We start from the raw sequence: 27,913 nt of genomic DNA, 5'->3' as shown, positions 1-27,913 counted from the left end.
GGGAGCTGAGGAACAGGGTCAGTGACTTCATCTGAGAGCAGGACCCCTGGGGCACTGTTCGCGCTCCGTGGCAGCGCCCCCGCAGGATCCACTGAGCCTTAGAAGCCTTGCGAGGCTTCCCTTCGTGAGCGGGACCCCGGGGGCACCTACCGCGCTGTGGATGCGTTGCCGGTAGCGACCAAGCTGAGGGAAGTGAGAGCGCCATCGCGCATGCCCCCTCGGAGGTAGCTATCCCCGGAAGGAGGGGCAAGGAAGTGAGCAGGCCCAGGCGTGTAGCGTCTCTCCCTGGAGCGGGACCGGCGAGACGCGTCTTCGACAAGAGCGCTTCCGCGCATGCCCGCTAGAGCAGGCCCAGGCGTGTAGCGTCTCTCCCTGGAGCGGGACCGGCGAGACGCGTCTTCGACAAGAGCGCTTCCGCGCATGCCCGCTAGAGCAGTGTCTGAGGAGATCGGCGCTGAGGAGAAGCGCCGGAGGGGTTTTCAGCTGGCCGAGTGATCGGCCTGGTCCCTCCTGTTCGAGCGCCGCGCTGAGGAGCCGGCTCGGGCAGGGAGGGAGAGTTGCAAGGCCGGAAGAGGTCTGGGGGCTTTGAGGCTTCTGCCTTCGTGGTTTCCTGAGCGGGAGCAGCGCGGAGGAGCAGGCTTGTGCTGGGAAGTCTTGTGGGGCGTGAGAGCCTCGTCAGCCTTCCTTTCCCCAGCCCCTCGCGCTTGATCAGCCTTACCCTTGAGGCAACAACGACAGACACAAGTAAGGAGGTGGTTACCTGGGAGATTGTCTGCACAGGAGCAACTGTATGAATTGAGACTCTGACTCTGAGAGTACAGCGTCTATGGGGAATCCCTGACCGGGTACTGTTGTAAGCTGGCATCCATAGGTCTTCACTCCTTCCTTTTACCAGATGAGAAAGTGAACTGAAATGCTATTTATTTAAAGGGAAAGGTTACCCTGGTCTAATAAAAGGGGTTATTCTTGCCAAACTGAAGAGTAATACTGATCTGAGGAATTATACAAAGTGAGCTGAGTATAGTAAATGCCTAACTGAGCTATCAGAAGTGTAAGAGATATCTGCCAGTTGTGTCTAAAGTGAATTGTCTTTACTACAAAAGCTGATTGTTAATGTGGTCTAGAATTGAAACGTATTTGTGCTTATACTGTGTAGTAGATTCTTTCTCCCAAGATTCTAGCGGGGCATATCTGGCTTAATTGATTCTGAGGTACAGTTATTCTAATGAAAAAGCGTGATCAGAATCCGGAAGTACAGTGACAGCTAGTAATGTAAAAAAGTGATTATCTGCTAATAATTTAAAACGTGTAATTGCTGACCCTGAAAGTGATCTAAACTGATTTGAATTGTTTATATGTGAGTTACTGATACTTGACAACACAGAGCATATTATTTTTATATAAAGCAGCACGTATTTTCATATAATTTTGGTGTAGTGTTTTTCTTTTTGAGTGCTATTGCGTGAAGTTACTTTTGGGTGGTCTGCAACCTTTACACTGTGCCTCTAAATGTTAGTCTTGCCCTAGGCCAGGCTACCTAATTCCAACTGTGTGTGTGTGTGTGTATATATATATATATATATATATATATATATATATATATATATATATATATATATATATATATATATATATATATATATATATATATATATATATATATATATATATATATATATATATATATATATATATATATATATATAATTATTGGAGGGGTGTTATTGGAGGGGTGTTATTTATTTAATTTTTTAAGTGGAATTGCATTTTGTCCTACATTGCAAATGCATCATATCATCTTTCCAAGCCTCTCTTCCCAAGGCCAAGCACGGGACTGCAGCATGCTGAAAGGTGTGAGCACAATATGCCAAGTATTTCAGATATTTCAATTGCCTTTTACTTTGTACATTTCTCTTTATTGTGGTCTGAAAAGGATAATGTCAGTGTTATTCAGTGATACCCTAAATGTTATGTCTGTCATAACTGCATGCAACCCAATGGCTTAATGGTATTTTTTAAATTCTTGTGGGAAAATCTTTCATGACCAATAGCAAATTTGCCTTCTCTAGTCATTATTTTTGTGAGTCTATCTTGTAAAGAATAAGTGTATAGCAATTTTTCAAGCACTATGGAGGTGAAACCATGAATGAAGCTCTCCATGTCTTTATTTTTTTCCGTGCCCCCTCCCAATCGGTTGGGAATCACTTCATATGTATTTGCTCTTCATGTGCAGGTGGTTGCGAAAGCAGAGGCGTGTGGTACCAGACTCGATGAATTTACATCGAAATGTCGGAGAAGTCAGGCCAGACCACAAAAACAAAGGATGGGAAAAAGTATGCAACACTCAGCCTTTTTAATACGTACAAGGGAAAATCCTTGGAAACCCAGAAAAGCACAGGTAGGTGAAGTGCATTGGATAGTGAAATGGCATAGTTATCCTGTCACTTGGAAGTAGTTTCCTGATGCCGCTGCAAAATACATATTCTTTCCTTTGTATTTGGAGAATAGTGCAGTTGGCATGATATGGTGGATCCTTTCTACAAAGGGCTGGGCACTATGTCGCTTTGACAGCAATCTCACATGAGGTTGTTTGATAAAAAACCAGGTTTTAACTGTAAGAGGAGACGTAATCTAAAAACTACTGCTCCAAAAAAAATTCTGCTAAATGTTTATTCTAGAAAGCTGGAGCTTTCTGTGTCAATCTTCAATATTTTTTGAGATTTCCTAGAATGTTCAACACTACCAACATCCCCAGTAGGGAGAACCTTTAGAATAGTCACTAGGCTGAAGACTAGATTGTTTTATAAAATTGCTGCACTTATCCGTAGACACCCTTCCAAAATATCTTAATTTACATTCTCCTGGCCACATTTTCTTAGTTTCTTTTGATGGTCAGAAAAGCATAATCAGTCACTCTGAATATTTTGTAACCTGAAGAAAGTATTGTAGCCATCCAGTTGTAAGTTGCCGGTAGAAGTCATGTTAAGGTCCTCAATATTGTTTCTTTCCAGTTGCCGCACGCCATGGGTTGCAGTCTTTGGGAAAAGTGGCTGTGTCACGACGCATGCCCCCGCCCGCAAATCTGCCCAGCATTAAAAAGGAGCACAAAGGCAATGATCCCAACGTGAGCATAGTCCCGAAAGACGGTTCAGGATGGGCATCCAAGCCAGACCAGCCTGAAGAGGAAACGTGAGTTACAAGCTGTTGATGGGGGTGGGGGGGCCCTTATCCATGAGGTTTTTGTCATCAAAAATGTTCACATACATTTTTTTAAAACATTTTTACGAGGTGTCAAACCTTTATAATTACTGTCAGAGCTTGTAGATATTTTCCTATTTTATTTTTTAATCAATCCTTTTTTCCACAGTTGCATACATTATGCAGTTATACTATTGTACATCAAATATGAAAAAAGATTCTTGTGACTCAATGAACTATTGTATCCACTCCAAGGAGTCTATCTCATGGTCAAAAGTTTTGAAAGACAACAGCAGGAAGTGTCTACTCTAGATTAGAGGAGAATTTGAACCGTAAACTCCAAATTTCCTTGTTAACTGAATGTATAATTTTGATCACCAGGTTAGTGTATGTAGTGGTGCCCTTCGTACTTTCTTAAGTTGCATCAGTACATCAACGAAGGGCCCTGTGGACCAACACAGTTCAGACAACGAAGTGCTACAATCTGTTCCCCCTGCTTCATTTCCAGTCTCCTCTAGACCTGGTCGGGAAGCCATTTTCAAATTTCTTTTCTTTGAGAATAGCAGAACTGCACCTACTAGTGGTGTTGGGGGGGGGGTGAGAATGGGTGTTTGGGGGGTGGCTCTTCTACAGTAAAAGAGCTAAGGCCACACTGACTGTCTAGACCTACATGATGGACTAAGGCAATCCAGGACTCACAAGTTCACCCCATTCCCTGCTGCTCATGGGAAGCACATCACCATCTAGTTACAGGAACTTCTTCATTACCTTCACAGATAGAGAAGAGGGCCAGCACCGGACCAGTCCCTCCTCATGTCTCATCTTTACCTTCTTTATTCAGTGCCCAGTGGGGCCCCTAGACAGCTAGAATTTGGAACCTGCTGTGGGGTCCTGTCCCATCAGTTGGAGGCTGCAGTGACCCACCCCTGTAGATGCACTGCTTGATGCTTTTAACATCTGCGTTTGACAAATAGCAAAGCAAGCAGACTTTAAAAGATTTGGTTGGTTGACTAGTACAAGCTTTTGTCAGGCAGACCAATTGAGTATAGGATATGCCTTATATCAGCTAACATTTGTTCAGTAAACCTGTGGATGACTGCTTGAAGGCATGTCCCTTATTGTATTTTGTATGTATCCACTGTTCCATTGGTATATGCCTTTCTCTTATAAAACGCTCTGATACCTCTGGGTCTAGCCAGAGCTATACAAAATATAGATAGACATGGACAGATCTCTAGGAGGGTACAAAGGAAACAAGACTATTGGTACAGGACGCAGTAGTACTGCCAGAAAAACACATTGCAACTTGGATCTTTGACTAAATTTAATTCCTACAGGCAGAGATATTATCTCCAAAATCGATCTGCTGTTCATTATGGGAGATTCAGAAAAGGGGGTGGTGATGAACAGAGTGTCTGAATTAAGCAGAGCACTCTTACCCAGTCCAAAGATCAGGGCTTGATCCATCACCGTTATTTATCTCACTGCACCATCCCAGCTCAGAACCTGGCTATATGCAAATCAGTCTGTCCCTGGCCCAGTGCATCATGGGAACAGGGCAGACGTCATGGCAGATCGCCATCGACTCGGCGTCAAAGCAGATCGACGTCTATCACCAACTCTATGCCGAAGGTCGCCGTCACCTCAGTCGTGAATGATAGATGTCAAGACCATCGAGACCTCACCCGACGCCGATGGTCACTCATACATAAACGTCGAAGCACTCTACGTCGAGAGAAGAGATCACAGGTATTGCGGAGTCCCTGAGGCAGTCAGATCCTGGGTTCAGAGCATCGTCAGGGGACCGGTCATCGTCTCCTGGACTGCATATTGTGGAGATCTTTCCAGAAGTATCCCCTAAATCTGCAGAGGGGAAATCCCGCAGTTTGTCTCCTCGCCGTTTACAAGGTACTGGATCTGGTGGTCTCAGTAGTCCAGACTCTGATTACTCCCGCACTTAGTCACCATCTGGTCCAAGGACGAGCACTCCGGCCAAACCTTCAAAGTCCCCCCCTAGGAGGCCAAGATCTCCTGCCAGGCCAAGATCTCCTGCCAGGCCAAGATCTCCTGCCAGGCCAAGATCTCCTGCCAGGCCAAGATCTCCTTCCAGATGTCAGTCTAGGTCCAGGGGTCGTCCGTCGCCATCACGACAGGCCCCATAAGAGAAGGCGCACAAGGTCTCCTACATGGTCTTAGTCTTTAAAATAGACGGTCCGGGACTACTCTCAGACTTTCTCCTCCACACCGCCTTCACAGCAGTCACCCATAGATGACATCTCTACATTTACAGATGTTCTGGGTAGGGGGGCAAAGAAACTTAACATCTTTGCATACCCGGTGGTTCCCACGTCTGGCATCTTTGATACCCTGCATCACCGAACAGCTCCTAGACCGCTCCTGGATTCCTGGAACCGGCTATGGCCACCTTTCTTACTCCTGCAACGGTGGGTTCTGTACCATCCAGAATCTCCAAAAAATGCAAGGCTCCAGCAGAGGACCCCTTGTTCCTCAGGACTGATCCACCAGCTGATTCAGTCATCATGGCGGCAACCATGAAATCCCACTCCGCTTCCACCTCATCCTCTGTGCCTCCTGAGAAGGATAGTAAACAAATGGACTTGTATGGGAGCAAGATGTGCAACACTTCAGCGTCATACATGAAGGTTGCTAGTGCCTCTGCCCTTCTCGGGAGATACGACAGATCTCTCTGGGACTTTCTCACACGTTTCACCAAGAAGTTTACCAAAGAAGACCGGCAGGATTTCTCAGAAATCCTACAGGAAGGAGGGCTTGTAGCCAATCAATTAAGTGCTGCAGCGTATGCTTCCGATCTTGCCGCTCATGGCTACTCCCATGGAGTCTGCTCACGGCGCTCTGCTTTACTGCACCTCACAGGCCTCAAGCCTGATGCTCCGAAGAAGATACTAAACCCCCCTTTCAATGGCTCATCTGTTTGAAGCTCACACTGATGAAGAGATGACCAAGAATAAGGCTGAGATGGACACTGTCATGGCGGTGTGTCTGGAGAAACGCAAGGAGTTTAAGAAGCGCTTCTGCCAGGGCGACAAATGGTCGTACCAACAGACGGTTCAAACCCCTCAGTGGTCCTCCCAGACTCCGCAAAGATCTCAGTTCCAACAGTGACGCCCTTGTAGAGGCAGAGGCAATAACAAGCAACAGTCCACCTCCAAGCAGCCTCCCAAACCTTGAGTCGTTGCTTCTTCGGTAACCGTTCGCCACTCCGTGGGAGGGAGTGTAGCGTGTCACCTAGAAGAGTGGAAAACCATAAAGGACAAATGGGTGCCGAGTATTGTGCAGCATGGTTACTTGCTGAGGTTAAAGTCTCCTCCTCCGCAAGTGTTCCCGCAACTCAAGCGCCTTCCTCGAATTCAAAGTAAGCAGTTCAAGGACTAAGTTTCTCTCCTTCTCACGAAAAAGGCCATAGAGGAGGTCCCTCCCATGCGAAGAAATCAGGGAGTATACTCTCGCTACTTTCTAGTCCAAAAACGAGTAGTAGCCAAGGAGTACAGACCTATTCTCGACCTATGCCTGCTGAACAGGTTTATCCGAAAAGAAAAATGTTGTATGTTAGCCCTGCATCAGATCTTTCCACACCTTCACCAGGGAGACTGGATGTTGCCATCGACCTGCAGGACTCTTACTTTCATATACCGGTCTCAGTAAAGCATCAGAAATTTCTCCGGTTTCAGGTAGACCGGCGCCACTACCAGTATAGAGTGCTACCATTCGGCCGCCAATCCGCCCCACGGACATTCTCCGAGTGCAAGGCGGTGGTGGCTGCCTTCCTCCGCAGGCGGAAGATCTTAGTCTATCCCTACCTAGATGACTGGCTCCTGAAAAGCTCCACACCAGTTCTGCTTCAGAGCCATCTCTTACTGTCTCAATCTGATGCATTCCTTAGGGTTGCAGGTCAACTAAAAAAAAAGTCAGTACTCAATCCCACCCAACGAATACACTATCTGAGCGCCTCTTTGGACTCTGCAGAGGCAAACGTGTGTCCTTCGGAGGAGTGGTTATCAGTGCTTTTGAAGTGCTGCGTCTTGTTAGTCACCCAAACCCTACAGCCAGCTACTGGGATCGATGGCCTCATGCATCTACATTGTGCCCAATGCGCAACTTCACAAGAGGCCTCTGCAGCAGACAATCGAGGACAAATGGTCTCCGATCAGGCCACTGGGAGGATAAGGTCTCTCCACCAAAGTGCCAGAGACTCCATCAGATGGTGGATGAAACGTTCTCATCTTCTGCAGGGAGTCCAGTTTCATGAGTCGCCTCCATTGCAGACAGTGGTCACAGATGCCTCAATGCACGGCTGGGGTGCTCCTTTAGACCAGCTTCAGGTACAAGGGCTCTGGTACGAAGTAGAAAGAAGCTACTACATCAACTTCTTGGAGCTCTGGGCTGTCTGTCTGGCGCTCAAATCCCTTACCTGTCTGCGCAGCAACCACATTCAAGTTCAGACAGACAATACAACAACAATGTTCTATCTGAACAAGCAGGGATGCACAAGGTCACGAGTTCTGTCTCTGGAAGCTCAATCCATTTGGCGCTGGCTTCTGGCGAGCGGTCTCTCCATCATGGCAGTTCACCTCCCCTGAATCCTGAATGTTCAGATGGACGGCCTAAACAGAGAATTCATGGAAGCACACGACTGGGTGCTCAACGAAGATGTAGCTCAGGAAGTGTTTCGACAATGGGGAATACCAGACATAGATTTGATCGCAGACTCGGCAAACGCAAAATGTTGCGTCTTCGCGTCCAGATTCCCCCAGCAGGGATCATGGGGGAATGCACTTTTGATCAGCTGGTCTCAGACATTTCTGTACGCTTTTCCTCCCCTGCCTCTGATCCTGGCGGTGATACAGAAATTCTACAGGACCAACACCAGGATGATCCTGATAGCGCCGGAGTGGCCACGCCAGGGGTGGTACCCGGATCTCCTCCAGCTGTCGGAGGTCCCTCACCAGAGACCGCCCTGCCACCCAGACTTGCTGACCAAGGACGAGGGGAGGGTGTTTCACCCCAACCTTCCTTCCCTTCGATTGACTGAATGGCTCCTGAGGTCATCCAATATGGCCACCTAGACCTTTCAGCTGACTGCATGAACATTCTTAGAGGCAAAATGGCCCTCCGCTAGAAAGTCTTATGCTTTCAAGTGGAAGAGATTTTACATTTGGTGTATGGATAATTCTCTTGACCCAAGGTCAGGAGCAGGTGATTCTCCCATACTTATTGCATTTGGCAAGGTCAGGCCTGAAGTACCCCTCCATCAGGTTTCACTTAGCGGCAAGAACAGCCTATAGGAAGTCTCCTTCTCAGACCTCATTCTTCCTCGTGCCTGTGGTCAAAGATTTCTTAGAGGGGCTTAAAGTGTTTCCACCAGTAATATCCCCCTCTCCTCCCTGGGAGCTTAACATCGTACTTACCAAATTGATGGGTGCTCCCTTCGAGCCTATCCATAAGGCATCTTTGCAACACTTGACCTGAAAAGCTCCTGTTTTGGTAGCCATCACCTCCGCCCGCATGGCGAGCGAGATCCAGGCCTGTGTTGCAAGGAACCTTACACAGTGTTTCATGCCAATAGAGTGGTGCTGAGAAGCCATCCAGACTTCCTGCCCAAGGTGGTCTCTGATTTCTATATCAATCAGACTATCACTCTGCCTACTTTCTTTCCTCAACCAACCACTCCCCCGGCGATGTCTTTACTCTCTCTAGATCTCCGGAGGGTTTTGAAATTTTACCTGGCTAAAACTCTTCCACTTAAGAAGTCTGATCGGCTCTTTGTTAATTATGGGTCAACTAATACCGGTCTGTCTGCTTCAGAAAGATCTATTTCAAGATCGATCGTCTCCTGTATAGCTCTGTCTTGCCAATTAGCTGACAAAGCTTTGCAGGGCAAACCTCATGCACACTCGAGGGAAAGCTTCTACTACACCTCTCCTTTGCAACATTCCAGTATCTGAGATTTGTAAGGCGGCTACATGGGGTTCAGCACATACCTTTACCCGCCATTATTGCCTAGATTCAGATGCACAGGCCGATGCCCAAGTGGGACAGGCCTCTTTAAGGAATTTGTTTGCATAACTGCATTATAAATGTGATGTTGATTCATGTTTTTGCTGTGTACTTGATTGCTCGCCCGCAAGACTTTGCGTATGGTTTTGCTAATCTATTCATAGATTATGACTCTGGATAAGTATCCACTATATGAGAAGGATTAGTTACTTACCTGTAATCCTAGTTCTCATCCAGGGGTATACTCATCAAAGTCATAAGTGACCCACCCACCCACCTCCCCGGACGAGCATTACTGCAAAGTTATGGTATGTTACTTACAGATTTACTCAGATGTTTATGCACCTCCAAAAAGAACTGACCTAACTGCCATCTGTGGTGCATCATGGGAGCAGGGGGTCGCCTACAGGTCTTAGAGGTATGGTACCCCTACTCTAATGCCTTAAAGGCAAGGTGTCAGTGCTGCAGCCTACTGGCAAATGCCTGCAATTATGTTTTTCTATGGCAATAAAGCATTGTTGTATGGCAAATGTTTACTGCTCTCTTTCTTCCTTAGGGGATGGGAGAGTATAGGTGCTACTATGCAAACCTATGTCATTTCAACATCTTTACCATTTTGGAAATATTTTCGGCTGCATGTATGTTTTCACATATGCATATATAGGTGTATATATATGTTTTTTCTAAATGCTCTGGGATCCCGCACATGGGATGGGATTATTCATAGATTATTACTTTAAATATACCCCTAGATAAGAACTAGGATTACAGGTAAGTAACTAATCCTTCACGCGCACACATTCTCCTTCCTGTTTCAGGTTTCCCATAACTTCATGAGACAAACTACTAAAATGTAACAGTTGGTGCTGTTGAGGAGGATTGGACCTCTGGGCTCCCTCCACCTGATTAGCGGTCATTAATAGAAGTGGATGGGCTGCTTATAGTTGGACTGTTTTTCTGTTTTGTCGGTTGCTACCTTGGAATACAGGTCTGTTATCATTTCCTACAGAGAGCTCCCAGCTTGATGTCTGGGAATAATCCAAACTTCTAACCTAAACATAGCAGTGCTGAGAATGTAACTCTGTGAACTCTAAATTGGTATTTTTTGCTACCTTTGGTTTATCCACAGCAGTCACGATTGTTGTATGTGAGCAAGGGCCTAAGCTCTTATGGCCTTCTGCATTTGCAATCCTTCCAGCTTTTTAAGGTTGGAACAATAATGGCACACAAGTATTATCCTGCCAGAGTGCACCATTAGGCATACTTCCCGATCTGTCTCGCTTCCTTTCTCTTCTGAGTTTGAGAGCTTGCTTCTGGGATTGATGCGCAAATGACTCCTTTTCATGTGAAGCCTGTTACGCATTCTACCAGATAATAGTACCAAGGTATGCTTTGCGATCGAGACTTCATTACTAATTCTAAAATAAAAATCTTTGTGTGTTTTTATAGTCCTGGAACATTTTTTTCAGACTCCAATTACAAAAAGTCTCTATAAATGGTATTGTTGCAGTCCAGCAGAGTGGCAGTCCTTCAGCAGCACAGCAGTCCTTCAGCAGCACAGCAGTCCTTCCTCTTGGCAGAGTATCCACAGGTCCAGAAGTGTGATGAGTTGGTAGGGTCAGAAGTCTAGTTCTTATACACAGTGGTGCCTTTGAAGTGGGAGAGACTTCAGTGAGGGGCTTTGAAGTACACAGAGGTCCTTCCTTTCCTGGCTCCAGAGTCACTACAGGGGATTAAGAAGTTCTTTGTGTGGTGACAGGACACAGCCCATTCAGGTGGAAGTGTGAGATTGTGCCCTGTTTCACCCTCCCATCCTGCCAAGGATAGCCATCAGGATGCTGATGGCCCATCATTCACACTTAAGCTCCCTAGTGTGGCTGTCAACACGGAATGCACAAGGCCCATCTGTCACATATCCCAGGAGACCGACAGCAGGAACACAGAGCTTAACCACATGGCTGCTAGGCGTTTTCCCGTCCTGTGCTGAGATATGCAGGATGCCATTATTCATGACGAGCTGGCCTTGTCATCCGCGCACGGCAGGTAAGCGCCATGACGAGCCCAGCTCGTCATTAGCTTCGAAGGGGTTAAGGGCAGAAAAAAGCTACCTTTCTAAAAGTAGCATTTTTATAGTTGTAATTATAAATCCAAATTTAGCAGTAAAAAGCATTAATTACAAAACCATATGTACCAATCCTGACATTTTCTTATCATGAATTATTCTAATTAGATGTAATAAGAAATCACCAATGTTACCCTATTAAGGGGTAGGCCTCAAAGTAGTGAAAAATGAATTTGGACATGTAAAGCTAAAAAGTATATATCATGCCTTTTTACCCACACATTACCCTGCCCTATGGGCTACACCTAGGGCCTACCTTCGGTGTGACTTGTATGTAATTAAAGGGGAGTTTAAGGCTTGGCAAGGGGTTTTAAATGCCAATTTCACAAGATCGTATAACTGCACACACAGGCTCTGCAGCGGCAGGCCGACTACCTGTTTAATGGGCTACTTAAGTGGGTCGCACAGTCAGTGAGGCAGGCACACTAGTAGCATTTAATTTACAAGCCCTTGGCACATATAGTTGTATTTTCTAGGGAATTATAGGTAAATTACATGTCATTTACGGTTAGGCCAATGTTACCATGTTTTAAGCAGAGAGCACATGCACTTTAGCACTGGTTAGCAGTGGTAAAGTGCCCAGACTCCCAAAGCCCAAAAAAACGAATTCAGCAAAATGGACAGGAGGAAGGTAAACAGTTGGAGGTGACCCTGCAGAAAGGGCCATTTTCAGCAGTATCTTGGTAGACGTGTGGTTGTAATCAGGGATTCATCCTCAGCACTGTATACTGCTATTGAAAACTGATATGGGCAAGATCTGTGCAAAGGGACATTGGACAATTCTGATAATTGCAGAGCGGATTGATTGTTAATAAGGGTCTCTTTGAATTTCAGCTCCATCTAACAACTTGGTATTCGTATGGCAGGTGTGCAGAAAATTCCAAAGCAGGACATGCTTTTGATTTGAGGATAATCTAGGCAATTTGTGTTACTTCAGGAGAAGTACATATCTCTGAATGTACTCTCGCCCCTCCAACAAAGTCTGCAACACCTTTCCATGCCTGCTTTAGCACTGCTGTATTTAACTAAGCCACAGCCTTATGACTTTCTGAATGAATATTTGTAAAACAGTAGTTGAAAGTTGCAATTTACCCTTTTTATCCCCTTGGATTAGTGGTCTTGTACAACTACATGGGAAGACAGTTTAGAAATAGTCTTCATGTATCTACTAAAGTGATAAATTATATAGCAAACTTTCCATAAAAAAACCTGGTGTAGTCAGTCTTGTTTTTGCAGCTTGTACAGTAGTGTTTTCTGTCTTCCTTATTTGTCATTGTATTCTAAAGTAATGGCAACCTGTGAATGCTCCTGTGTTCAGGCTGCTCTGTTTTTCGAATGCAGTCTGTATACATTTGTGATTGATGACATTCACTGAATAAAAGCAGAACAATCGAACTCCAGTTTACATTGGGTATATACAGAATCTGGTTCATGATTTGCTTTTCCCCTTTTCTTCTAGACTGACAGAGGCACCACCTTCACCTCCACCGCCACCTCCACCATCACCACCACCGCCACCAAAACCCCTCCTCCCCGTTCCACCAGAGGTACCTGCTGTTCCTAAATCGTGGGCCAGTACCAAGCCAGGTGGGAAAGGAGATGGTAAGAGTTACTTAGCTGCAGAATCTTTTGTTTGCACATAGCGTGAACTTTGGCGCAAACAGTATGGAAATTTGTAGAACACTTGCTCTCGAGTACTGAAAACCGGTGTTGCTCTCGAGTACTGAAAACCGGTGTTAATCTTAAATTCTAAAAAACAAAAAACAAATTATTTGATTTCATCACGTAAGAGTGATACTTTCTTTAGGATGTTCCTACACTTCAAAACTACAACAAAGAAAAATTCACCTTGGATGGCAGGATCTTGCCCATGTGTCACTCCACAAATCAATTTTGCACTCCCTGTCACAAGTGGTCAGTTTCAATCCTTTTTCATAGCTTATGCTCCGCAGCTGTAAGATTTGTTAATATTGCAGTTGCAGATTCATTCAAGTTACAAAAAAAAGTAACCAATTGAATTGGGGTACCCCAGAAGAAAAATGGCTACCAAACAAAATTTATTTTAGGGCATATTGTACCATTTGAATTATTCAACATCATCCATAGTCTGCACCGCCCATCCAGGTTTAACACCTCTTAGGAGCTTCAATGAAAGTGAAAAATACTTGTCAGGAGATTGCCTCCTTCAAAATAAAACTGCTGTATATGTAGATTGAAAAGAGACTGCATCGACTGCATTGCTATGAGGCCGAACTGTCAACAGTTAAGCACACGGGTGATAAGTTCTGTACTGCTTTGTCAGAGTTCAATCACACTTTGTGTCCTTGAAGCTTTTACTTCTGTTGCAGAAAACACATCAGCAACTGGCTTTATTGGAGGGTTTCAGCTGTGAATTACTGCGAGTCACAAGTGACTGAAACAGGCTGGTCATTTTATGGTGTGGCATCTATCCAATTTGAGAGTCCTACCTTAGGAAGCAGAGGTAGCCTTAGGTATGCTTTTGCACTAATGACATAACTTCAAGATAGGAGCAGACCGAGGTAGCATAGGCACAATAGATTTTATATTTGGAGGGTATCCAGAAATGGAACCATGTCGTGAACAAACTGAGGCAGGTTTTAACTTAGTTTACTGAAGCTACTCTTGTTTTCTGTGCCCAAAACAAATAGGCCGTTAAGGCCAAAGACATTAAGGAAAAAAAATCCTAGAGGCATCCGGTTCAAAATTCCAAAAGAGATCGCTTTGCTTTTTAATTGAAACATATGAAGTGCTTTTTGCCACTGAAATGTGGCAAAAAGTTTGGTAGAAAAGATTAGGTATTCCAGATAAATATCAAAAATGGTGATTGAGCTTGAGCTGAGACATCAATGCTGCCTTTGATTCCCTTCCTGAACTCATGCCCGATGAAAAAAGTGTGCATATGCTTTCTACTCGAGCAAAAATTATGTTGACTTTTTCTGCTGTTATTGGGGTTCCAACTTGAGACAGAAAAATCTTGCTACTTCAACCATTAAATCCCTCATGACACAAGTGGTGCTATTAATCTCTATTTGCAACTTTACTAGCGGATTAAATGCCAGTGACTGCAAAAGCAGTCGCTCCAAGGGCAGTGTTAAATCTTCAAACTGCTCCTCTGGAATCATACATATAATATTTAGTTATTTCTTACATTGAACTTGACATCCAATAAGGGGCCACCACCAGATCATTAAGTAATTGAAGTCTGTGTCTGCTCATCATTTAGGAACTCCCCAATCCTTATTTGCTGTGATGATCTGAAAAGGGAGGACACTGAAGACCACATCAAATATTTGAACACAAATATGAGCAACAGGTGTAATTGGGGCATTAAATGTAGCTGAAATGCTAGCATGCAAAATTGCATGTAATCCAGAGGTGCTCTTCTGGCCTTAGTTGTTTTACCGTGATTATTTTGATGTGCATAAATGTATATTACACCTCAATGCTGGAAGGATAGATTCTTTCCTTGTGCAACCATTCAAATATCTGGTCAACTGAATGGTGGCTAAAGGAACTGGGTCTAGTACCTTACTCCGAACCCAAAGTAAAGAATCTCTGCATTTAGGTGGATGAAAAGCTGTCTTTCGTCAGGAAAGTGCTTCAGATTTAGTGCTATGGGCTTGATGGTGTTATGGCTTGACTACTGTAATGTCTTGTTTCTTGGAGGAACACAGAACAGGATATACCCTGCAGAATGCTGCGGCCCGGCTCATACTGAATCTTCCCAAGGCGTGCGTCAGTGGAGGCTGTGCTCAAGCAGCTTTACTGGCTCCCAGTAAGACAGTTCTGTAGTAGGGGATCTGTGTATAGTCCTAATCTAGTGAATAGTCCCGCCCATGTGCGTGGACCCCGGAGCAATCAAAAATAATCTCTTAAAATGTCGTCTTTGCAGTCCTGCATAGACACTTAAGAGAAAATCAAGACAAATAATGCAGCCGAACACTTCCAAGGCTACAAAGGCCACCACTTCATCTAAACTGTGAAAAGGATAGCCAACAATGTCAGGTTTTACACATTTTACCAAGTTCCCTTCAAAGAGAAAACTCTCCTTCACCAAAATCCATGAAATGATAGCGATGAAGAGTTGGACAGACAAGCCCACCTACTCTGCCATTATGTGTCTGGAAAAGGGATACCGTGCCTTTAAGGAACTCTCCAGAGACCCTCTGTATCCCAGGATGCAAAGCCAAAGTCCTTTTACTTTCAGTTCTTTTTTCCGGCTCCTGCTAGCAGGACCCTGGAGCATTGAGCTCTCCCTTTTTGGGTATTTCTTCAATATTTGGCACTTTTCAAGTCGTTTGGGGTCTTCCTCTTGCTGTGTGTTTTTGCCAGTTTTCTCCACTGTTTCTGTCGAATATGCCAGCTTTATTCGACAAGTGCCTTGAGTGTGCCAGGAAGAATGCTAAATCTGACCCCCACAGAGTATGCATACTCTGTCTCCCTCCCATGTCCCTGAAGCCTGTGAGATTTGTCAATCCTTCTCCAGGAGGACCCTGCGTGACGGGGAGAAGATTAGTCTCCAAGGCCTGGATCAGAGCAGACATTAAGAACCAGGTGGGTCTGGGCATGGAGGGACTCAGTCATCGACCTCTGCCCGTGCTTCGGCCTCTGGTGTGCTTCCCAGTCGAGAAAAGGCAGAGAAAAGGCACCAGTCCCGGTCGTCGTCGATGGCTTCGAGAGGAAGGACTTTGAGACCTCAGACGAGGTAGACGTCGAGGACTTCACCTGTGTCAACATCTCATCGATGTCTAGATGAGTCCAGGAGGCACCGGCGCTCGCCGTCGAGGCGACACCGCCGTTTAGGTCGACTCGACATCCAGGAAAGACAAGTCGATGTCCAGGAGTTCCTAGATGTCTAAAAGATCGACCTCGAGAAGCAGAAAGGCGAAGAGATCGACGTCGAGGAAGGAAACGTCTAAGAGGCGTTGAAGGGCCAGGACTGTGTTCTCTGCCTCAGTAGTCAGCCTGTCTTCTGCATCGACGAGTCCCCGGTCGTGGCGGTACCGACACTCGGCTGCAAAGAGGTCTGCCTCCAGGGCACCCTATTCAAGACCTGCACAGAAGGAGAGGGGTTAGGTCTTCGGAATCAGAGTATTCTCGGACTTATTGGCCTTCTAGGCCCAGGACACCTACTCCTTCTCCAGTGGCTCTGCCATTGCCTCTGAGGAAGCCTCCTCCGCTACCTCCTTTGCCTCCTCCGACTTCTCCACCTCCGTCTCCTCCGCTTCCACAACTGCCTCCTCCATCTCTGCCGCACCTTCCGTTACCGCCTACGAGGCCTTCACAGCCTAGGACTCCGGTTCTGCCTCCGCAGCTCCCGCCTCCTGTACTGCCAGTGGATCGCCCGAGGTCTAGGAGGTCTAGATCACGGTACAGAGGGAGACATCGATCACGGAGTGACCGTCTGTCTTTGACACCGTCCCGTCATCGGAGGGATAGGTCACGGTCCCGTCATATGGACTCTTCTGATGGATACATCTGCCAGTGGATTCCTCACCTTGTGAATATCCCCCTGCGTCAGCAACGTTTGGAAAATTCTTTTGTAGCACGCCGGCATGGACGACGGCATTGGAGCACGGCATCGCGTGCAACTCCGTCTGATGTCACAGACTTCTTATTAGGCCTAGGTCAGCGTGATGACATCAGATCCCTTTTTTCCGCGTCGACGCTAACGGTTTCTTGGGATCTTCTGTGTTACAGATAGTAACTATGTTGCTATTGTGTCTTTCTTTATATCTGTTGGAGTTGCTGTCTTCCGTCGATGTCATCGAAGAAGACAGGCTTTAAGCAGTGCAGTTCTTGTGCCAGGATGATGTCTATTACCAATCCTCATGGTGACTGCTTATGGTGTCTGTGCTCTGATTACGACGTCAAGGGCTGTCGTTCCTGTTCAAAGATGAATCCGAAGGCTCTTCGAGAACGTGAGACGAAACTCCTTCTTGCCAAGATAAAGGGTAAGGATGCCAAGAAAACTTCGAGGTAAAGATCAAGACGTTTGAGGTCAAAGGCAAGGTCGAGGTCCTGATCGGAGTCTGCTTCGGGTCATGCTTCGGGTTTATCGAAGAAGAAACATAAAAGGAAGAAGCACAGTTCGAGACACCATTCCGGCAGGTAGTCTGACTCGAAGAAGTAGTCTTCTCGAAGACATCATAAGGATACGTTGTCTCCCTCTCCAGCTCGTAAGCCTGAGGGTGAAGCCTTTGCAGTCTCGAGAGCCAACTCCGAATCACGGATCGAATCAGTCTCTGGATCCGTACCAGTCTTCGGTACATGATGAAGAGGAAGTTGAAGTTACTCAGGGTTCGGCGACTCCGGTGCATCAACCCGAGGAGCATGAGGAGCAGGAGTCGTTGAATCCGGTACAGCCTCCTCAGGAGCAGCCAGTGGGTTCATACACAGATTCCAGGTCAGGACCCTTAGCATTTTCTTAACGCCATGTATAGCGTTTATGCGAGAGCAATGTACCACTCTAGTGCACCGGCTGGTCCCATGGGTCCATTGTCATTTAACGTGGTTGTGCCTCAAGCTTATGCTTCGGTGCCTTTTCTACCATTTATGCCGACGCCGATTCCACCTTGGCATAGCTCGGCGCCACCGAGGTCGCAGACTCCGCTCACGGCTTTGCCGGCTCCGGAGCAAAGTCATGATCTAAATCAAGGTTAGACGCTGGTTCCAGCTTCCCATACTCCGGCTGTTCCAGCTCCTCATTCGACGCCGGCCCAGACTCTGTCTGAGTCGTTACCGAATCCGGCGACATCGGTTCGGTATGAATGGTCGAGGCCTAGAGCTCAGCGCCTTATGGAGGAAAAGGATTGAGGAGCCTGAGGTAGGGGAAGGTGAACTTCAGGATCAAGATGACTTCTTTGAAGATCTGCATGATGCAAGTCGTCTGGAGCTTTCACCGGAATGGGGGTTACCTACGGTATCTGATGCTCCTTCTAGGGTTGTGGTTCCCTACCATGTAGTGATTAAGAAGGCTGCAGATCTTTTGAATCTAACTTTACCATCTGTGGAGTACAAGTCCAACATCCTTAATGAGGTACTCCATTCTCCGTCATCTGTGGTTGAGCCAACTCTTCCATTTACTGAGGCTCTTACTGAACCTATATTGGAAGTCTGGAATAGGCCTCTTACTGCTCCTGCGGTGTCAAGATTAGTTGGTAGACACTATAGAGTGGCATCCTGAGTTCTTGTCCTCCCATCCTTTACCGGAAAGTTTGGTTGTTCAGGCTGCTTGCTCGAAAAGATCGGCCGGTGCTTTTCCCCAGGTTCCTTGAGATAAGGACTCTAAAAAGCAGGATCAGAATGCTAAGTGTTTTCGTCAGCTAGTATGGCTCTGAAATCGACGAATTCTACTTGTCTGTTGGGCAGATATGCTCATGATTTGATGGACACAGTTAAGCAGCTATCATCTAAGCTTCCTGAGGAGAATAGGAAGAACTTTAATGAGGTGGTGTCTGACACGCAGGCTGTAGCTCGTCAGGTTATACAGAGTGGCAATACTGCAGATTTAGTGGCTAGGATCATGGGGTCTTCAATCGCCACTAGAAGAGCTGCTTGGTTAAAGACTTCAGAGTTTTCAGCTGATGTTCAGGCTACTCTGATGGAATTACATTTTGATGGCACTGGCCTTTTCGGGAAGAAAGCGGATGCCGTTTTGGAAAGGTTTAAAGATAGCAGAGCGACAGCAAGGTCTTTGGGCTTACAGACAAGAGGCTCTTTCGCTAAGAAGTACAGGGGTTTTGGAAGATCTACTTTTCGTTCCAATAAGCAGAACCAGCAGCAGCAGCAAAATCCTTTGTACAAGTCCTATAGACGTAGACAAAGGGGTTGTACTCGTGGGCGTCAAGCCTCCTCCTCCTCTACTTCCTCCTCCTACCCACCCCCCACCTACAACAGCAAAGCAGCCCTAGATCTGCCATTCCTGATCATGCGGGTCCTGTAGGGGGTCAGCTTACTTATTTTCTACGGGATTGGGAATCGGTTACATCAGATCTTTGGGTTCTCAATCTCGTAGAGAATGGGTATGTTCTTCCCTTTCGGGAGTTACCTCCCAATTACCCTCCTTGCCAAGGTTTTGGCTCTGAGGACCACCTGTTGCTCTTGCAGGAAGACGTCCTGGCACTGTTCAGGAAAGGTGCGATAGAGGTGGTTCTGGAGCAGAAGAGGGGTCAGGGGTGCTACTCCTGGTATTTCCTGATCCCCAAGAAGGATGGCAGACTTCGTCCAATCCTGGACCTCAGGATTTTGAACCTCTATCTCAAACAGGAGAAGTTCAAGATGCTCACTTTTGCGCAGGTTCTTCAAGCACTGATGGAAGAAGACTGGATGGTGTCGATCGACTTACAGGATGCTTATTTCCACATCCCCCATCCTGAAGTTGCATAGGACGTGTCTGTTTTACGGTGGGGTCGCAACACTACCAGTTTGCAGTCCTTCCGTTTGGACTTACTACTGCGCCTCGAGTCTTTACCAAGGTGATGGCTGTGGTGGCTGCACATCTCAGAAGGTCAGGGAATCCTGTATTCCCTTATCTGGACGATTGGCTGATCAAAGCAGAATCTCCAGAGATAGTGCTCCATCATCTGCAAGAGACAACTCAGTTGTTGCACAGGTTGGGTTTTTCGATAAATGTACCCAAATCTCACCTGGTGCCCTCCCAGCGCAACCTGTTCATAGGTGTGGTACTGGACACAACTGTGTTGTGCATTCCCTCCTCCTCAAAGGATTCGCGACATACAGGAACTGATTCTTTTATTTCACAATGGAGCGGTTGTTTCAGTCCTGAAGGTCCTTAGTCTACTCGGTCTGGCTTCCTGCATTCTGTTGGTCAACCATGCACGCTGGCACATGAGGGCACTCCAGTGGTGCCTCCGCAGGCAGTGGTATCAACACAGCGGAGATCTCAGGTAGTCAGTGAGGATCTCCAGAGAAACTGCAGCGGATCTGTCTTGGTGGAGCATGGAAGGCAATCTGTCACAAGGAAAGCCCTTTCATCTGCCTCTATCGGTGGCCTTAGTGATAACGGATGCATCCACTCTAGGGTGGGGTGCTCATCTGGGGGATCTGGAGGTCAAGGGTCTTTGGTCTCCAGAGGAAAGGTTGCTTCACATCAACCTTCTAGAGTTGCGGGCCATGCGTTTAGCACTCAAGGCCTTCCTCTCTTCCCTTCGCGGTCAGTCAGTTCAAGTCCTGACGGACAACACGACCGCGATGTGGTATATCAATAAGCAGGGAGGAGTAGGGTCACAGTGTCTCTGCAGAGAGGCTCTGCGTCTCTGGTCCTGGGTTCAGGACCACCAGATTTGTCTAATGGCAAATCATCTGGCCGGGGTTCTGAACGTACGGTCTGTCGGCAGTTCTCTGCCGACCACGAGTGGAGGCTCCATCCGGAGGTAGTTCATTACGTCTTTCGGACCTGTGGGACTCCTCGGGTGGACCTGCTCGCAACTCACGAGAATGCTCACTGCCCGTTATTCTGCAGTCTCCAGTATCCGATGCAGGGAGCGCTGGGAGATGCTTTTCAGTTGAGTTGGGAATCAAGAATCCTTTACGCGTTTCCTCCCATATCCTTGATTCCTCTGGTTCTGAGGAAGATTTGCCAAGACTGGGCCCAAGTTATATTGATCGCCCCGGATTGGCCAAGAAGATCTTCTCCACCTCTCTTCGTGCTCGCCGCTCCGTCTCCCTCTCAGGGCAGATCTCCTCTCTCAGATGGAGGGGCAGGTTCTACACCCCCACCTCCAGACCTTACACCTTCATGCCTGGAGATTGAACGGGGCAACCTGAATTCCTTTTCTCTCCCACACTATGTGGTGGATGTCATCTTATCGGCCAGGCGTGACTCCACCAAGTAAATCTATTCTTATAGGTGGTCTAAATTTGTTGCTTGGTGTGGGGATAAGTCCATTGACCCTTTAAGGGCTCGTTTGTCCAATATACTTCAATTTGCACTTTCCTTGGCCCATCAGGGTTTTGCGGTGGCAACTATCAAAGGTTATTTGTCGGCCTTATCTGCGTTCCTTTGTTTGCCGGACCAACCCTCTTTGTTTAAATCTCCTATTGTTTTACGATTTATTAAGGGCCTTACCAATAAATTTCCTCCTACACCTTTTATTGTTCCTCAATGGGACTTAAATTTGGTTCTTAAGTTACTGATAGGTTCGCCTTTCGAACCTTTACACAAGTGTCCCTTGAGACTTTTGTCTTTCAAGACTATTTTTCTGATTGCAATTACCTTGGCAAGGAGGGTAAGTGAGCTTCAAGCTATTAGTTCAAAAGCCCCATACTTGACCATTCATGCTGAACGAATGGTTCTCAGGACCAGGGCTGCTTTTCTGCCTAAGGTGGTAACTCCTTTCCATCTGGGGCAGTCCATTACCCTTTCCTACCTTCTATCCTCCCCCTCACCCTTCCAAGGAGGAGGAGCGGCTTCACCGCTTGGACCCTAAGAGGGTGGTGAGGTTCTACCTGGACAGGACAAGGGAGTTCAGGTTGGATGACCAGCTGTTTGTTGGATTTGCTGGATGCAGAAAAGGAAGAGCTTGTCACAAGCGCACACTTTCAAGATGGATAATATGCTTCAAGATCTGCTACTCTCTAGCGGGTAAGGACCCCCCTGAGGGTATAAGAGCTCACTCTACTAGAGCAAAGTCTGCTACATCTGCTTTATCTAGAGGTGTACCTGTTGAGGATATTTGTAGAGCCGCAACTTGGGCCTCCATCCACACTTTCGCGAAGCATTACTGCTTGGATACCGAGGTGAGGAGGGACGACCACTTTGCGTGCTCTGTCCTCCAAGATTTTCTGGTATAAGAGAGTGGACACCCTCCTCTGGCAGATGTATCTATCAGAAAAAAAGTTCTGTAGTAGGGGGATCTCTGGGTATAGTCATAATCTAGTGAATAGTCCCGCCCATGTGCGTGGACCCGGCAATCAAAAATAATCTCTTAAATTGTCAAATCATGCAGAAACTGCAAAGACACTTAAGAGAGAATTTAAAGACAAATAATGCAGCCTATATCCACAGGCTACACTGTCCCGTACGTCAACTAGAAATTCCACCAAACACCACACACAACACAGCCTGCCCAGTTTCTACCGTAGAGAAACTTGCCTCTACCAGTAAAAGACTCTGGAATGATAGAGAGGAAGGCATGGACAGACAAGCCCCATAGGCTGCCATTATGTGGCTTAAATAGGATACTGTGCTTTAAGAGAACTTTGCAGAACTTTCTCCCAGTATCCCAGAATGCACAGCAGGTCCCTTTTACTTTCAGTTCTTTTTTCCGGCTCCTGCTAACAGGACCCTGGCATTGAGCTCTCCCTTTTTAGGTCTCGCTGGAGTAGCATCCGAAGGATGCGTCCAGCTAGAGACGTATAGCCGTCCGTCTCGGGGGAATTAGGGACAGGAGGGTGGCACGCGCTTCTGCTGCTCGATTTGCCTGCGTGAACGCTCACGTCGGCTCCGTCTTCATTCTCAGCAACATGCGTGCGCATACAGACGCTCGCTCACACCCCTCCCCCCTCCTCCCCCACCCCCCACAGTCATCGGCCTCTTTTAAACACACACACACATACACACAGACTCCAAGACACATACACGCACGCTCACACACATACAGAGCCCCCCGCCGCACACACATGCCCCCCGGCCTCGCAGCTCAGCAAAGGCCCCCACTCACCGGTACTCTTGTGTCTTGTTGAAGTCTGGCAACAGAACTCATGTATTCATATCCATGCAGACAAACCCTCGTTCTATGGCTATGCGTTTTTGCCTACTCGACTGGTGTGCGTCTGCACAGTGTTGTCGACCCGCCCACCTCCAGTGCGCGTGCGCAGTGGTGCCAGGCCGCGGTTCCAGGTCGCTCCGCTGGGTGACGCTGCCCTCGGCAGCACTTCAGAGTAGCCGAGGGCGGAAGGAGCGAGGCCGGGCTTCAGGCCCGGAATGAAGGACTGAGAGTACCGGCAAATTTCGGGGGTCACCCCGGGGGCCCCTACGCCTCCAAGCCTGCCTCCTCCTCTCCGTCGGAAATGGGAGGTGTTCCCTGGATGGAACCGTTTCTACTGCGGGGGACGACTGATGCTGGCCCGGCACAGCGGAGTGTTTGTGCTCACACTCGGGCTCATCCTCAGCACAAGCGGCCTCTTCGTCTTCGAGTGAGAGTCACGGGTGATGGTTGGGTCGGGTTGGGACAGGCTGGGCGACAAGGAAAAGCAAGTATGGCATATATAGCGGATACGGTACATGAGCCAGGAAGAGAAAGAGGGACCGATGCAAACAAGACCCCTGGGCACTTGGGTGGAGAATGGAGATAGAAGTCAGTGTGCCAAGGCACGAGGAGAGACATTTGAAAGGGTATGCGTGGTTGTGAGTGCATGTATGAGGGTAGGGTACAACAGTTTAAGAGAATGGAGAGGGTAGTGTAGCAGGGCGGTGAAGAAGCCAGGGGAGAAGGATGCTGGTGAACAAACACGATGAAAGGGCGCTGGTAGTAGTTTTATGAGTAAGATGGCCCGCTTTATGGATAGAAGTACACATAAGTATTTTCACTTTGAACATTTCAGGGCGCTTTGTCAATACGAGTATCCTGTCCCACTACCGGGTGAACAATCGGACGGATTCAGTCAGTAGTTGTTAAGGTGGCCAACGTTTTGTTTTCCTGTGTAGTTTATCTTTTTTACCCACGCTGAATTTCTGCAGAACGGAGGTGTCCTGCCTTTTGCCGTCCACACAAGAAGTGGAGGATAAGATCATTCCAACCAAACACCTGACGTGACTGCCAGTGTCCAACTCTCACTCCTTCATTCCGGTGTTAAGCTGTAGATGAGTGCACCTCCTGCGGCCGAGGGGAAGGACCTGCTGCACACGAGGGGCCCTGTACAGTGCAGCTGTAGTAGCCCGGTCAGCTGTAGATAGAGAAAAGTCGTATGCAGCTTTCTGCCATTGAACAGCTTTGAACGTGTGAATGAAAACCACGCAGGATGCGTATATTAGGAATATACTTTTGGTGTTAGATCTGTTAGGCCTGTTTCCAAGTGCTCGCATATTGTAAGATTGGTTGACAGACACAAGGAAACTGTTTGTTTCATATCATCCAGTTTGTTATAGTATAGTGCCTGAGAGGGCAATCGACTAACCTCTGTTGAAACATTTATTACCATATTGCATTTCGGTGAAATTTACTGAGACTTAGCGCTGCTCTCCATCCAAAGCTAATATCAAAATACGTTTTTATAACCACACAGTAATCCATTCCTGTTTTTTTAATTTACTTTTTTATTGGTTTGTGTTATAATCTTTTATGTTTATTATGGAGTGTGGAGCACTTTGCCTAGTGCGTTCCACATTCCAGTAAAGTGTCCTGGGTTCTGTACCTTGGCAGTTGCTGATTTACTGGCCAAGGGAGAGCCATGCATCCTCTGCTTAGGAAATTATATTCTAATAGCCATTTACTTACTATCAATCAGCCTTCTGACTACTATATACCTTGCAACAGTTTGCGTATATAATAAACTTAGAAGCGTCTCCCAATCCTAGTCTTACACCGGTTGATGCTTGTATTACAAAAAAACTTTGGGTTTGTGTCTCTATTGCCCCCACCCCTCCTACTACTTAATATGTCCTACAAATTGATTCACGTTCGACTTCAATTGAGGATTATGCCAGAAGGGCACTGCATCTCTTTTATTTTATTATTCATCTAGTTTCAGTTTCTCGAGAATGTGTACTAATATTAGTCTCTCGAGGGATTGTAGCTCTTTAAATCATTCCTGGCAATCCTATGTAGTACGGCACAGCAATCGCATATTATCCAGCCAAACTCAGTATCCGGTCAAGCTTCTTTTCAGTTGGTCTAGTGGAGAGGTGGTGGTTTATGAATGAACCCAGAAGTATGTGCTCTGTGAATCGTAGACCCCTGCCCCTCCGCCGTGTCGTCAGTCTTTACCAAGACAAATCTGTGGGTAGAAGATCGAAGCTGTTGACATGTTTTTGTTAGTACAAATTTTTTTACTAAGGCCTACCAGGTGACCTTTCCACTGGGGAACACTTTAATAACTGTGTTTCAACAAATTATTAGGTGTAAGCCACCATTCCCTGAAATTTCTGTTTTGTTTAATTTAAGCCATGACTTAGAAACAATGCATTCTCACCATCTGGCGACCATTTTCTTAACGCATGCTTTTTAAAGTAAAACCCTGAATCATGTCACTGTTACCGATTGGCAAAGTGCTTCATTTTACGAATACAGAACCTTGCAGTACACAATTAGGTTTGCTAACTGATGCCAGATATTCGTCTAGCCTATTCCAGAGGTCGCCTACCGCCCATGATCAGCAAATGTACTTTAGAACTGACAGGAAGCAATCGCCTTATAGGCATCAGAGAAATCCTTCTGATGGTCCTCAAGATGGCAAATGAATGTCCTAGGTAGTCGGGACTGAACAATTCTGTTTTTTTTTTAAATAGTGTGCGTGAGAGGCCTAAAGTATTTAGTGGGGTAACGTGTTAGGCAGACGAATAGGAGCACTTGTGTGAGAGATCTGGTGACTGTTGCATTGTATAAGTGGAGGTAGAATGTCTTTTCATTGTATATAGGAGTCATGGTTGAAATAAAACAGCGAAACTGTAAAAGGACTAGAGTTGGTAGTATTTCTTCATTTATAGATATAAAGAGATTCTTTACAATGTAAGCGTAAATGGGACTATTAATGCTCGGAAATTAAAACCTAGTGATGCTACGGTCTGTTGAGCACCACTAGACACGTTTGTAATGCGCCTAACATTCTCTTAAATTCAATCCTTTGTAATCTAAAGATCCGAATTAGGTAAAGTATGGTGGTTGCAACGCTTTGTGTACCTGAGCATTTAATTCTGCAGTTTATAAAAAGATGAATTATATTTTGGGTGGAGTTGATGTTTATATTAGCTTGCCTGGTTATGTTGGCGGCTTTCAAGTACTCCATTACTTTCCTGGCTGTCGTAAGGCTTTTAAAGTCCTTACCTGCAGCATTGGTAGACCCTTGTGGCTTTTGGGGGGGCGTTAATATTTGGTAGTTTGGAGAAGCAGTACTCTTGGGGAGAGTGGTTGGTGGGGGGCGTGGGGGAAGGAAGACCGAATGCGTGCAGTGGTAGCTTAACGACAAGTGGGGTTGGGAATGACTGACTTCATTCTTGAGTGTCCGTGTTGGGTGCCAGAAGATTCAACTAGAGACTGGAAAACTGAAGTTGGGAAAGGTTCTCAGGAGTATGTGAAGTGACTTAAGTTTAGCATGTGCTGTCTGGCAATAGGGTGTGCTGGGTAGATAGACTAGAAGTGACTTTATGTAGTGCTTTTTATAGGGTTAGTGAATTCCCCCTGCATCCTCTCGCCATCCAGAAGGCTGTGGGGCCTGGACGATGTTGATAATGGGCTCTTAGGAGACTTGGAGGTAGAGAGCAGTGTATGATTGGTTAAATAGAGGTAGTAGAGTATTTGGTGCGGTGCTGTGCCTGAGACCTGCTTTAAGAGATCTCTGGTTTTATATTAATTTGAGCAGCATGACTAGATTGATGAATGTTACATGTGTGTATTTTAAAGATTTGCTTAAGTTGTGCAAATGTTAAATAAAGAAATTACGTAATTGGAGACATTAATGTTTTATTTGTTTTTAGTAGTGTTAAATGTGATTTGCTGCCACATCTTTACTTGTTGTCAGATTATTAATTTATTTTTCCCTCTGAACCTCACTCCACATTAATTGGGCATGTACACGTTTTTATTAAAGCCCATCTTCAGCCCACTCTAAGGATGACCTAATTTAACAGTGTTTCAAGAGGTGGATCAAAATAGCTTTCTTACCCAGAAGTCTGTGTGCTGTTTGTTGATCATTGTTTTATAGATTGTGACCTGTTATGAAAATATTTTTAGAAGTGTTTATGTAAACACAAGCTCCCGTTTGTGTGGACCTTGAGCATCTTTCCTTGGGTGTTCTTAAAGTGATTCCAATGCAATCATTTGAAAATTGACTTTGCCCCTATTCTTTTTGTGCTATTGTGATGGGAAGAACTGTCTGCATTACTAATATTTATTTGATGTTAGTAAGACCTAGTGAAGTGCTGACTTGACCCAGTGAAATTCTAATAGCCATCACCCAGTATAACGTTTTTGTAGTCCAAAAAGGATTGAACATTTGTAGGCCAGAGTTTTCTTATTCAGTTAGAACCCAAACACTTGGAGACCAGGATGAATGGTTTTCTATAATCCATGTGGGATTGAGGCATTGAATTTCAATATGTAAACTCTTGATGGCTGGTGGTTGGGCTATAAAAATGTCCCAGCTGGAAGTCTCCATATCTGTTTGAACTGCAGTAGGTAGGTGGCTGCATGCTGTGAAAGGTCAGTGATTGGGGGTCTGCGATGTGTGTGCATATATATTTAGGATTTGATCAAAGCGAAGTAAATGAGATTCATGGATTTAAATATATGAAGTTCTCATTGTTTGATTTTAAAATAGTTACCGAGATCAGAGTATGTTTATTGGTGGCTATTCATC

General features: G+C 46.2%; 1 protein-coding gene across 1 annotated transcript in view; it reads left to right on the top strand.

Annotated features, from left to right (window-relative positions):
* The window catches only part of LOC147666283 (protein PRRC2C-like), a 240,013-nt gene that overhangs the window by 74,082 nt on the left and 138,018 nt on the right, over positions 1-27,913 (top strand). The window contains exons 2-4 of the mRNA XM_086949160.1: positions 2,234-2,398; positions 3,012-3,189; positions 12,816-12,958. Of these exons, the coding sequence (XP_086805286.1) occupies positions 2,287-2,398; positions 3,012-3,189; positions 12,816-12,958 (433 nt within the window). The 5' untranslated portion in view covers positions 2,234-2,286. The remainder of the gene's footprint in view (positions 1-2,233; positions 2,399-3,011; positions 3,190-12,815; positions 12,959-27,913) is intronic.

The sequence above is a fragment of the Lissotriton vulgaris genome, unplaced genomic scaffold (genome assembly GCF_964263255.1).
Source record: "Lissotriton vulgaris unplaced genomic scaffold, aLisVul1.2 SCAFFOLD_1167, whole genome shotgun sequence".
NCBI lineage: Eukaryota > Metazoa > Chordata > Amphibia > Caudata > Salamandridae > Lissotriton > Lissotriton vulgaris.
Note: the sequence above shows the minus strand (reverse complement) of the source record. Positions and strands in the feature narration are given on the sequence as shown.